The sequence below is a fragment of the Syngnathus scovelli genome, chromosome 5 (genome assembly GCF_024217435.2).
Source record: "Syngnathus scovelli strain Florida chromosome 5, RoL_Ssco_1.2, whole genome shotgun sequence".
Classification (NCBI taxonomy): Eukaryota; Metazoa; Chordata; class Actinopteri; order Syngnathiformes; family Syngnathidae; genus Syngnathus; species Syngnathus scovelli.
Genome location: NC_090851.1, coordinates 8,049,949 through 8,063,621, shown reverse-complemented (window position 1 = coordinate 8,063,621; position 13,673 = coordinate 8,049,949). Strand labels below are relative to the sequence as shown.

The 13,673-nt window shown below is 38.6% G+C and overlaps 1 protein-coding gene across 1 annotated transcript in view; it reads right to left on the bottom strand.

The window, feature by feature from the left end:
- The window catches only part of LOC125969191 (phospholipid-transporting ATPase ABCA1), a 29,357-nt gene extending 16,730 nt beyond the window's left edge, over positions 1 to 12,627 (bottom strand). The window contains exons 1-8 of the mRNA XM_049721015.2: positions 12,332 to 12,627; positions 9,735 to 9,843; positions 8,211 to 8,304; positions 7,452 to 7,593; positions 7,210 to 7,328; positions 3,924 to 4,045; positions 2,701 to 2,892; positions 1,513 to 1,602 (exon numbers count right to left, since the gene is read on the bottom strand). Of these exons, the coding sequence (XP_049576972.1) occupies positions 1,513 to 1,602; positions 2,701 to 2,892; positions 3,924 to 4,045; positions 7,210 to 7,328; positions 7,452 to 7,593; positions 8,211 to 8,304; positions 9,735 to 9,800 (825 nt within the window). The 5' untranslated portion in view covers positions 9,801 to 9,843; positions 12,332 to 12,627. The remainder of the gene's footprint in view (positions 1 to 1,512; positions 1,603 to 2,700; positions 2,893 to 3,923; positions 4,046 to 7,209; positions 7,329 to 7,451; positions 7,594 to 8,210; positions 8,305 to 9,734; positions 9,844 to 12,331) is intronic.
- Positions 12,628 to 13,673: the final 1,046 nt, after the last annotated feature.

Genomic DNA, 13,673 nt, shown 5'->3' with positions numbered 1-13,673 from the left:
TGCAAGCTACTGAGAGCTAAACTGTGGAATGGTCTCCATGGGCAACAATTTAGACAATCTGTTTATATGAGACTAAATAAATGTCATTTTCCAAGAGACACAATAGCTTGGTTATTATGGTTGACCGGGCGAGTCACCCGCACGTCCACACACACCTCAGCTGCCTGTTATGCCTCATAATAACCTCCTCCAAGCAGTCTGTCTCAGGTTACTTTAGTTCATCGGCATCATCCAGATTTAGAAGTCACAATCACCAGGGTATGAATTGCTTATATGTCCAATTATCCAGTTCATTGATAATTGAAGGCACCTACAATTTACCATCTTACCTATCATGCTCAAGTATCATCATTATACGGCATGATAATAGTATACACACTAAAATTATCTTAGATATATTTTCATTGGTGGTAAATGAAGTGCAGCAACTTTATTATATTTAAATTGATTTGTCAGGTTATCTGTACTTTTGAGTATAAATCTGACTGAAGACTTTTAACTTGTACTCCCTTCAGTTGAAAACAGATGTCTGTACTATCTACTTCATACTTTGTCTCAGATGAGAACACAACTTCAGAGTGGGAGAAGTATGATCTTCTACATTCATGGTCTTCTCAAGACAAGGTTTGATGCACGCTAGAAAATTGATGTTCAAATCATTGTTGTATTGGATGTATTTCATTCATAAACAACAACAGTGGGCATCGGACCCTCTGACTCACTGCACATTCAATTCACTCACCACACACGAAAGCGAATGATCCCTAACCCTTAACCACCTAAGCAGCTTCATACCAAAGACGTCAACACTCAACATCTCTTACAAAACAAATATGCTCTTTCATTTCTGGTTCAGCTCAACACGTTTGAACCCCAAACACGGCCAGACTGCAGAGCATCAAGTTCTTTCCCTTTCATCAACAATTTTCAATTTTCTTTCTCAGTTCCAAGCAATTGGTAAGGAGGTACCCTATAAGGATAAAAAATGCTGAAGGTTGCAATGGTCAATGCCTGAACGTAAACAGTTGTTCTTACTGCAGGAAACAGGCGTAGGCACAACACGCACTGTACCGTAATGCGTTGTCAGCAAAGTAGAGCACAGGGGTGTTTGTGTCTGAAAAAGCTAGCTAACATCCAATGTTTCTCATTTCTTGTGTTAATGTTCTGCAAGAATGCGTTGATTTGGGATTAAAGTTTTACTTTATTAAAATAAAATTGCACAATGAGAAATGAATGTAAAAGTGTAACCCAAGCGTGAATAGTTATTAAAACGTGTGTGTGTGTGTGTGTGTGTGTGTGTGTGTCTGTGCGTGTGTGTGCGTGTGTGTTTGTCAGCAAAATGAGGCCTAACCTGACATTCACAACTGCTGATTGTTGAGAGTGACTAATTTTGAGAGCATGCTAACAAGAAACTGCACTCTGGACACAAATATTTAGTTAGTCTTATTTCTACAGTGCCTCATAAGTCAATGTTGTGCATGTATGCGTGTAATGCAAGTGTAGTTCAAGTACCTCCACGGTCAGCTCTCCCAGGCTCTCCAAAAGATAGTCAGTGGCAGTGGAGACTTCCTGAACAATTTTGGGATCAGACTTAACATCCTTCTGTGAAGAGAACATAAATAACATTTTTAGGCTAAGTTTATGCAAGAATTCAAAACAATATTTTTCCTCAAGCATTTTTTGTAAGTAGGATCAATCAGTAAGCCACCTCTAAATCATTCTATCACACTGTGTCATTGGTAGTTCATTGACGTCTTGCAAATACATTTTCATGGGGACTAAGATTTGTTTTTACCTTGGATAAAGATGGGTGAGTTATTTGAAAAAAAAATCAAATGAGTTCCATCTTATATTATAATCAATAGTTATTAGATTCATTAAAATGGTTGTAGTTTTCTAAAATGAGTTTTAGTAAATACCAGAGTGAGAACCTTGACATTGTTTTGGGGTGGGGGTGGGGGGGGGTGAATATTATACAAAGGGGAAGGAAGGAAGCTGTGAAAGAACAACGGGCCACAGTCTCTTTGGCCTCTCGTGTTCCCGCCTGTCATACTGTTGAAAGTATGTGTCTGTTCTTGTATGTCACACTCAGCAGTCAGCTGCTAAAATGTCTCACACACATTCAACCACAAGTGTTGTAAAGCAACCTTAGAAGAGAGAAATGCTAAAATGGTCTTGTATACTTGAACACGGCCTTGTTTTGTCTTGTACCAAACATGCAAACGATTATGTTGTTGGACTGCATGACAACTTTATTTATGCACTTGTCTTATTCTAATTTCCATTTTTTCCAATTCTATTCATGAAGATTTTGTAAATCTCCAATCAGAATTGTTTCGAGTGAATGTGTTACAGTACTCCTAAGTTTTCAGATAATCAGCGTTTCTGTCCGTATGCAAGATTTCATCATCTTTTTTCAGCCGTACAGAACATTTCATTCACCTCTGATCATCATGACTCACTTGGCTGTCATGGGTACGAAGGGAAAGGGGACGGCTTTATTGGGAAAACAAAAATAGGGGAAAGGTAACACTTGTCAGCAAAGGAAGCTGATGTGTTGAAACAGGCAGAAAACCAAAAGAATTGTGGAAAGCAGAGGAGAGATGTGGGCTTAAGGCAAACTTTCACGTGAGCGATGTATAATATATTTGGCTAAAAAACAAAAACAAACTTAAAAGTACTTTTTATGAATACACTTACGCGAATTGGCTTGAGAAAGTCCAAGTTGGACAGGAAATGGCTCTGTGCCTTGTCCAGCCAGTCCCTGGAGGACTTGCAGATAATTTCTTGCGTCAAACGAGAGACATTGCCATCAGCTATATGCACAAACTCCTCCAGAGGCGTTATGTTGCACAGGTCTCTTAGATGAAAGCCAAAACCTTTTGTCAAAACCTGGAAACAGGAAGGAGAAAGGATACAAGACTGATTATGCTTTGTTGTTTTTTGAAATGCTCCATGACTATCAACACAAAACACTTTGTACATGTGCAAGTGAAGGTAGTAACAGTGCCTTGACGTGCAGTACTGTGATGTGATTGCATATAACATGGACTCTACTGTTTTTCTATAGAATCCAAAACACAGAATAACGCTTTTATGTTTTTATTCATTGTGCATTATGCGCTTGTATACACCATAAATGTAGCCTTGTCCTCTTGGTGTTATTGACCGGCTTGTTTTATGTTTGTCCTGCTCTATGTACTGCAAACAAAAATGTTAGTTATCAAAGCTGAAGTGACGAGTCATCAGGATTTACACAAGTGTTTGGGGATTTTGCATTAAAATGAAACCCCCCCTCGAATATTGAGCAATGACCTTGATTGCAAGGTTACTGGATCCTTATTGATCAATAGACATCTGGGTAGCGGGAGTGGGTGGAGCTGAGTCACATCGCAGCACTGTGTCTGCACGTGAGAAGTGACGGAGGGAGGGTAGGAGAAAAGGAGCAGTCATGTGACTCTTGCCCCCCACTCTAGGAAGTGATTTTTCAGCAGCTGCTGCTGGCGCGTCTGTACATTACTACCATTTTTTCATGTAAGATGGTGACCGATGGACAAATAAATACACACATACATATATGCACATAGACATTAAGTTAAATTAACAAGCAGATAGCTGCACTAAAGTGAGGATGACTAAAAACTTTTAAATTCAATTGTGATTTATTTTAATTAAAATTGAGCTAAATGTAATGCAGAGGGCATCATTTCATCTGCACCCATCTAAACCCACCCGAGTTTTTTTTTTCTGGCATTATGGGCTTAACATTCTCTACTGAGTCAAGGTTACTGGATTTGTGCATGAGCATCGAGACTGGGGAATTACGATGATTTCCCATGTGGAAAAAAGACTACACATACTGTTAAACACATTGACAATGTGCATTTGAAAATCTCGAAATAACACTCATCATAATATTCTACCTTTTCCAGATTGACATCGGCCTCCACTATCTGCTTTAATGCATGGCGAGGTAGTGAGGCGTTGTGATGCAAGAAATGGGAGAGAGTTTCGTTGTCCTTGAGAAAGTCCTTCAATTTGAAACCTAGAAAAGTAAAAACAGAAAGATTAAATCCGGAACCTTTTGAAATAACAACTTAAGTTATACAAACAGTATAAATAAGAAATATGTTGAATCGTGAAGACCTGCTCCGTCAATAAAATCAAAGAGTGAATGTCTTTGACAGAGGTACAACCGAGTTTTCTAATCATTAAACCACAATTTGGAATCATTGAGTATTGTCTGTGCAATTCACATTCTGGTCAGACCTGGTGGACCTTTCCTGGAATGCAGGACTGGACATAATGAATGACTAAGACAATTTGGTGCATGATAAAATCAATTGCTGCGTATCACATGAACTTGGTTTGTTCAAATCACAAAATTAAGGATTCTTAAGGGGTGGTGTTTAGTGATGCAAAGTCTCACAAACTGGAACAAACTGCTCTGCTGTGACTTGCTGAATTCAGTGGATGTCAAACAACTTTTCTAAACAACCTGACTCATCTCCATGATGACTTGCCCGTCCGCCTGCATAAACTCGCTTTGGTTCAAGAAATGCACTCAGTAAAGGTTACTCGCGGCCATTCCACTTTGCTCTACATCCTGCCAGATGGTTCCTTCCTGTCTTCTGCAGACGCAAAACAGCTTGCTGCAGTCAAATTGAACATCCCAAAGAGGAAGTGAAAAACTTTAAGGGTCTACTGCTTAGTGTGGGTGTTGAATTGTGCACTTGCGTCCATGAGTTTTCTTAATTCTCTGAGGTGAACCTCCATGGAGTGCTAATAGGCTCTAATCAGTGTCCCAGTGGGAAAGAGAGGCCCCCATTACAGGGTATACAAAGGGCACAGAGGACAACAGCAGACTACAGTACACGCTCATTAAAATGGGAGGTCGTGTGGTCAAGAGACGAGTGTGGCTCCATTCCAGTTTTTTTATCTAATCTGCATGTGTTTGTTGTGCTGGATGTGGAGGATTACAATCTCCATTAATGTGACTCGGAAAGACTCTGACGGTGCCTTTTTTTGTTGAAAAAACAAACATTAGTTTAATTCACTCCATAGTGACACGTCCCACCACTAACCAATCTGGTCTATAAACAGGCTGCTGTCATTGTGAACGAGAACAGAAGTTGCTATGCGGCTTTGACAGCAGTGAAAACAATCCCACCGTTTTATGGCTGCATTCTGGCTTGTAGGTTGTGATCCGCTAAAAAAATGCAGGCGTAGATTTAAATCCAGCCAGTCTTTCCTGCTCTGGGTGTGGAACAGCTAGGAAGGCAATTATCGGAATGACGCATAAAGTTTAAAAAAAAACATTCATATAAAATGTGCATAAAGGGCAAAGTTGGTTGTGTTGAGCAATGTTTGTATCGGAGTAGGAGGAAAGATTTGTGGACCATGAGGGCATGCACCCATTCAATTTCTTTGTGGACCAGGATGAAGGTCCATGTCCAATTTGTTTTCCATAACCATTGATAACATTAAATATATGACCCCTTTGAAATTGTCTTTTATTTCTCATTAAACATCACTTCGGTTGAAAAACGCCGGTTGACAAATTAAGAATATTTTGATGGATGGAGGGTCTATTCTCAACTGAGAGCCATTCTACACACATTAAAAATCTACCTTTTTTCTAAGCGATGCATTCCACCACGTTAGTAGAAGACCACTACACACCGCACATTAAAAAATTTGCAGTTGCACAAATTATTCAAACACTGGACTGGAAAACACAATAATCCCGCATTACTCAAATTATGGGCAAACGATAATATTTACAATTCTTTGTAAATGTGATGTTCTACTTCTACTAATGTATAATATTTGAATTTTTGAGCAAAAGCTATGACTTGAGGGCCGGACAAAAAGAACAGATGGTTTGCAAACAAAAACCCTTGCTGTTGTGCTGACTTGTGTTATATCTACTCCATGTCAGCGTCTCGTGAAGCTTATCTTGGGCACATTTATTTATGGAAACAAACTGAACTGATCACATGAGTATTGGAGACATATTTCAGAAGCAAACTGATTAAAGTAGAACATACTCAAGCTATTTGTTATATTGTTTTGGTTGTCATATTTGCTGCGCAGCACGATGAGGTCGTGATGGTTAGCCCATCTACATTTGGAAAGTTCTAGTTTTGACTCCTGTTTGGCGCTTACGTGTTCGGCCCAAGTGCCTGTGCTTCGTCCCACATTCCTACAGCATGCTTGGGAGATAAATGAAGGACTCTAAATTGTCCATAGATGTGAGTGAGAGGTCGAATGGTTGTTTGTCTATATGTGCTGTGTAATTGACTGGTAAAAATAAGGACAAGGAATATAGCAAATAAATGGAAAAAAAAGATGTGGGTTCAAAAAAGTAAACGTTTAGTAAAACCAGTTTCGTTTTTGAATGTGTTGAAGTGTTTCTGTTTTGTTGCAAAGTTAAAACAGGACTTTTTCTTATTTGAAACGATCTGCACCAAGTGTGCTGCCAACAAGCAGACGTTATCTTAGAAACGCAACCTTTCTCAGCAGCAAAGGTCATGGCTATGACTCTGGATTTGTTGCTCCCACAATCATTCCAAACATTGCTCTAAAAGTCTAACCAAAAATCTAAGTGTGCATAACGCTTGAACATTGTGTGACAACGGAAATCTACGGCCTCGGCATAGAAAGTATCAACATTCCAGTCGGGACAACTTTCAGATTTGTGTCTTGGCTACAGAATAATTGTCAGGGTGGTACATATGAATATCTTTCCTTCACTGGCACGCAATATCACAGGCAACACCCAGTGGCCTCTGGGAGCCCGGGCCCCCCAGCCTGCCGTATACTGATAAGGAAAAGTTCTCGACTTTGTTATACAAGTTGTTACAACATATTTTGTTAATCTACTGACGATCCCATGACTTCCTTAAAATAAATGTGATGATGATTTTTTTTACTTGAAAAGCGAACACTTTCAAACAGCTACATAGTATAAATCAAGTAAATAACAACTCAATGTGTTTTCAATAATTTAGATGTCTCAAGAAAGACACTTTTATGCAGTTGTAGGAAGCTTAAAAAAATTCTAACTGCATGAAAGTGGTTCACTAAAAGAATACTGTGAGCTGGTAAAGTTGTGTTGGAGTGTTATGTTGTCTTTCCTTATCAACACAAATAGAATTTAAAATGCAAATACAGTGCAAAACAAACTGATAAGCAAATGGTCCTTACGGGCAGTATTCTTCTGCATCTTGTGGAGGGCCCTCAGAAGTTCCCGGTAGCCCTCGTAACTTTTGTCGTTCTGGGTGTACAATAGGATCTTCTTGGCATCAAGGAATAGTCGAGAGATTCTGAAAACATACGCGGCACATTTCCAGTGAGACAAAATAGAGAGACTTTGTAATCCACGGCATACAAAAGATAATCAACGCGCGACAGTATGAATGTTGAAGAAGGTCATTTTCATCACTCACATGGAATCGTTGAAGTTGCCAACCACCCCAGGACTCTCTCCAGGGGTTGGATTTCGGAAGCAGGGATTGTTGGCGTTACAGATGATTCCTTGTACCCAAGGCAGAGTGCCTGCTGACGGCATGGCTTTGTTTGGGAAATGGCCTAAAAATGTATACATAGGCATTATTTTTTAGTTAGTTTCATAGACCGAAAGACAAAGTAAATGGAAAAAAAAAATCAATGGGAACAAAAATTATATGTGTTAATAAACAGATCCAAATCTTTCATACCACACATGTGGCCTTGACTATACTGTTGAAGAGACCCATCACTAACTTTGCTGCAACTGAAGCAATTTACTGGACAATTTACTCATGAATTGATAAGCATTAGGGGCAAATAATTTAATTTAACTAATTTGCAAACTCTCATTTGCCATCATTGACTTTCTATTCATGCAATATTTATTTAAAAGCAACTACATGACATCAGTTCATGAAAGAGTTGTGTTGCAATTTAATGATTGTATTTCCATGAAAACCCTGCCATATGTTCCAAGCGTCCAGCCAAATATTGACAAATTCCAAACTTCCTCCTGAGACAACATACATAGGAAAACACACAATATCGATTTTACTGAGAAATTATAGGCTAGCTATGTTTAAAAAGGGGGGATTAACAAAGATGACTACAGCAAATACATTTTTTGCAATATATACGGAACATTGTTTTTTATGCTTAATGGGGAATATTGTTCATTCTTGTAACGGGCATCTTACATTCATGTTGTTCGTATGGTGGATAGTGAATTCGAACTGAGATGAGGATGAGGAAGATAAAGAGGGGCCAGATAATCTCGATCAGCAGCTGAATCTGAAAAATACGGAAGAAATAGAGGTGATGAGATCAAAAGATCAACCACTTCCTCTCAGTAGAAATCGAAATCATATGAAACCTGTGCTCAGTCACCGCTTTGCTCAGCTAAGATCATTTTAATGTGTAAGACTTAAACAAGTGCATGTGCCCGTGACGACACGGAGCGGTCAAGTAAATAGGTCAATAAGTGGAGACAGAGGCAAGTCTGCCGTATTTGGAAGCTGCTGGGTATTGCGCCCATCTGTTCCATATGGCTGCTAAGTCTGAACCAGACAATCACCAAAAGCAGTGGGAGGGAGGGAGGGAGCGACAATACAGACGTTCTCTCTGAGACTGCTCTGTACTTCTTTGTTGAAAATCATTGGGCTGAAAATAAAGCAGGCCCTGCCGTCACTTCGGGGAAACGTTGTTGGGATAAAGGACTACTGTATGCAAATGACAGCACTTCATTTGAACAGAAGTTGGCTCTGTGCTCCGTCGGGCCCACTGCTGAATGTGATATAACTTTGAGTGAGTGGATGATAGACTGCTCAAGATATTAACTGGATGATTGAGCCTATGTGCACTTGTGGCTTCACTAATATCAGGAATACTTTTTAGACTTTGAGCCCATGTGTGGGCAGACATCAAGCCCTCCACTTGCAGTTTCTGTCAGTGTGAACTAAAAAGAACCAAGAGATTCTAAAAGTACCCTCACAATAAAACAGGTGGTGAAAATCAGATTAATATTTCTAATAAAATACAAGGTTCCTCCATTTTAAGGCAAGTCACTTCGATATATTTTATGCCTTTTTAATTCCATTTGAAATTAGTCGAAAGAGCAACTTTGCAATATTCCCAATGTTCCGTGTTGTCCAAAGTTGCTCTGCTGTGATCACGTAACGTAATTGTTACTAAGAGTGATTTTCTTAAATAGTTGCTGTTTAAGAATGTTCATTTATTTTAACACTTGAGATACTGTATATCCTACTGAACATGTGCTAAGACTTTTGAAAGACTAATTTCAGACATTTAGTGTCAATCAACACCTTGTTATTAGATTCAAGGACTCAGTCTTTTCAGATTTCTTAAGAATCCGCAGAAACCCTGAAATGGCAACATACTAACAGAGGAATTGGAACACTTGTTAAAAAGCTACAACGTTCTAACCTTAACTATCTTCCATAATAATTGAGGGTATTTAAAAAACACATTAAATCAAACTGTTTTGACAAGCTGATAGTAATGTAAATACATTTTAAAATTAATACGTTTTTTAAAATAACTTTACTTGTGCCTTGATTACGTTTAGCAAGATACATTAATGTTGCCAAAAAACAGAAATACTATAACATAAAATTTGACACAATGACATTTAAAAAATAAAAGTCATATTGCCACTTGACCTGCCATTGCTTCTTTCACTTTACCATGTTACTTATACTTACAGTCTGTCTTCTTCGATAGGTGAAGTTCTTCCAAAGCAGTAAACCCAGTTGAGTGGAGACAGCCATCACACTTTGTTCCTGAGCTCACTGAGCACACTCCGGCTCCTCACTGCAAATCCACACACAGAAAAAAACAAGCAGTGGCTGTTATAGCCTCCTCCATTGACCACAGGTAAGACGAGACTGTATCGAGTGGAATATAAAAAAATATAAGAATTCGGATTGGATAAGTCAATTTAATATTAGAATAAAACACAAATTACAAACCAGTTAAGCCTTAATTGTTAACATCAAAGGACTTCAATTGTCATTTAACTGTGAAACTCCAATAATTATACTTGATAAAACCACAGCGATGATTTTATCATCATCAGTGGGCTTCTTTGGTGAACATAAACCATAAATACTGCTCATTTGGTCACCCCACTTGTTGAGATAAACCTGATTGGATGGGACACAGTAAGACAACAGCAACACCACTTCGAGGGCAAAAGGATGTGTAAACATGGTGTGTGTGTGTGTGCGTGGGGGGGGGGGGGGGGGGGGGGGGATATTTGGTTGAATTATTACAGAAAAAAGCCCAAATCAGATAATTTGTCTGATTTGTTTGCATTACAAGTTTTGAACATTTCAATACATCTCAGTTGATACTAATTCCAAGGTTTTATTTGTTTTGTGCGTGACACGATAGTTGAGTCAAAGAACATTTACCAAAGATACGTATCACAAACTTTCCCTAGTTGCGTGCATATATTAACCCAATTCCCAGGAATGATTAAAATGTTGCAATGACCACTGACTGGAACAGTGGAATGAACAAACAGCACAACGATCTGTGGACTTTATTTTTCTCTGTGAGTCATTGAAATTAATGGAGAAAAAACCTGTGACACATTTAACCGCAAGGCACCACTGCATAGTTCCCAATGTTTATGATTCACTTATTATAATACACAAAAAGACACATCAGGTACTCGGGGACGGAAACCCAACCATTAAAAAAGCATCTTGAAGAATGACTTATTCACAAGCATTTCCTCAAATTGGATGCTTCTAATCATACATTTAGCATTCTGTAAAATATCCCTATTACATTAAGTCCCTCCCTATTTCCAAACCAACAAAGCTGTATGTAAAAAATAAGGGGTGTGGGTGTTGCCGATTTTTTTTAATTTTTTTTTTACATATATAGCTTTTCAGGTGGTAAGCCACAGAATGACATGTTCATTTCAACCATGATTAGAGCTTCTAATGATTCCATTAATTGTCACTTGTTTTTTCATAGTGCACAATAAAATGTAAATAAATCTAACTATCCACTCATTTGACAGTTTTGCCGTCGTCTTAGTTCATTTAGGCACTGACAAGCATGTTTTTCATGTTGCCTTCAAGCAGAATGGTGCAGAGCTGCAGCGCCCTTAGTGGTAAACCCAAATATGCTCCGTTTTATACTTGTTTACCATCAATTCTAGCTCACGTGTTATTGTATCACCCCCCACTCCGCAGCAGAGCAATGAGATCATTATTTGACAACACGATTATAATAATCCTGTTCATCTCAACAAAATATTCACGTCGACATTTTTCGCACCTTGATTCAAGAATTTCAAGAAGATCGCAATAAAAAAATAATAATAATAAACGTAAATATTGTACTGCAACATCAACATGCACAAACAAAAAGAGCAATGCAAATACAAATACAGCAATAACACAATCAAAACTAAATGAGACCCGTTTGTGTAGTTACGGCGAGACGGGTAAAAATAAATTGATTGCTTTGACCTCGCACAATTTTCAAAGAAACAATGCTCATAAAAGTCACAGCCCCACACAAACAACACAGTGACAAAAGTGGCAAGATTCGCCACCGTTTGATTACGTCGCCAGAACAAATGCTTTAATTGCTGCTTTGGAGGGAGGTTACTATCGGACATTTATCTTCTTTGTGTTTACACACCAAGGTGTCAATTTCTGAAGATAACGGAACAAGTTTCCCATCTGAAAATGGACAACTTGATAATGAACCGCCGCATATAACAAAACATGTTTGCAAAAAATAAAATTATTATCCACCAATTACAATATCATGATACAACATGCTTCGTCCCTTTTGTCGCTTAAAAAAGCAAAGTTGCGTTGTAAAGAGGCAAAATCTAGTCGTTTATTTTGAAAGCAATTTACCTAAGCGTTTCCTGTCTCACATTTAGCTTCACCATAATCCATCTCAGAGCAGACGGCAAAGGAGGATACGGACATCACAATACGACACAACGACCGCTGACAAAGAAAACACCAACGCATTTGAATAAATTCGTGTAAAAAAAGAAGAAAAAGTTGCTTTCATTAAACATGTCATTTCAGCATGATGACACACTAAAATACGTTCGTTGGTAAAAGTAAATTTATTACTCGGTACACTAGACTAATGCAAAACAATAGTTTACCTTCCACTAAACTAAAAAAAAAAAAAAAACTCGACAATATTCAAAAGAACGAGAAGTGAATATTAAAAACTAATTGTGTCATGCATGTTGTGTGCAGTGAGTGAGTGCATAAAAGAAAATCACAATAAAAAAAAGTCCAAACTCACTAACCTTTATTCTGTATATCCTCTCTCGTTATCGCTTCTCATCAATAGAATACCACGTTCAAGACAATTAAAAATGAACAGAAAAGAAAAAAAGAAGAAAAAAAACTGTACTCCTGATCCGTAGCGGCGCTTTGCATCTGTGCGTCTGAGTCAGTGCAAAACTGTAGTTCAGCCCCCAGTTGGGTTTTATACTGGTGCTCAATGCGGAGCAGAAAGCCAGCAGCAGTAGAGGTAACTAGCGGTCACCACGAGCTGCCTTTATCCCATATAAGGAACGCACGTGCCCAGTCAAAACATCTCTTAAAGGGCCAGCGTCAGCGCAGTGGCGTCCTGTAAAAGATAAAACATAGATGGAAAACTAAAGTATAGTACAGCAGTGGTCCCCAACCTAATTTGCGCCACGGACTGGTTACGTGTCAGAAAGATTTTCGCAGACCGGCCTTTATATAAACAAATAAAACAGTTGAAGCCGGATGGCAGCCATCTTACGTTGCCATTGTTACTGGGAAATTCTAAATAAGAAATTTCCACTGAGAGGTAAAAAGCGCTAAATAACGTTTATGCAACCTACATAAATTGAAAATAAATTTGACCAATTTCTCCAAGACTCTTAACAGAAATGTTTAGTACCATGGCTTGGTACTACCCATCCTCAGTGCTGACCTGATCCCTACTCGCTTTTTTTTTTGGCATCTCCAGTGTCTTCACTACCATTCAACCTTTTCTGTTGTATGGGAAACTGTTTTAGGGTGTTGACATCCAGCATATCCTGGATTACGATCTACAGGCGCCAGTTTACGTTCTTGTTGGATGATGGGGTCATAGATTATGGAGCAGTACAAGGACTGTCTTGTCTCTCTTTCTGCTCTCCTCATACACCTCAGACTTCCAATATAACTCTGGATCGTGCCACTGAGATTCTCTGATGATTCTGTGGTGATGGGTTGTATTAACGACGGACAATATTGTAAACATTGTTATAAAATACAAGAAAGTCAACCATATGTAACTGTAAAAACCACATCAATATATTTGATTCTTTTAATGCCCAAATATGTATGGACTTGGATAAAAATAAAACAAAAATGATACATGCACATCCCTGCACACAGAGTCCATCAAGGACAGCAATTTCCCCAAGTGTTTGCTATCCAACTTGTTCGTAGGAGTGCAAAGCAGTCTTGATTATTGCACAAAGAAGATGGCAACCATCTGGCAGTGATTATCTGGCCTAGACTGCCTTCTTTCATTCCTTTTGCTGGAAAGTTTCAGTAGAGCACAGAAAATGCTGGGAAGGTTCATCCTTCTCATTTTCCAGAACTCAATACAGACACATTAAAAAAAAA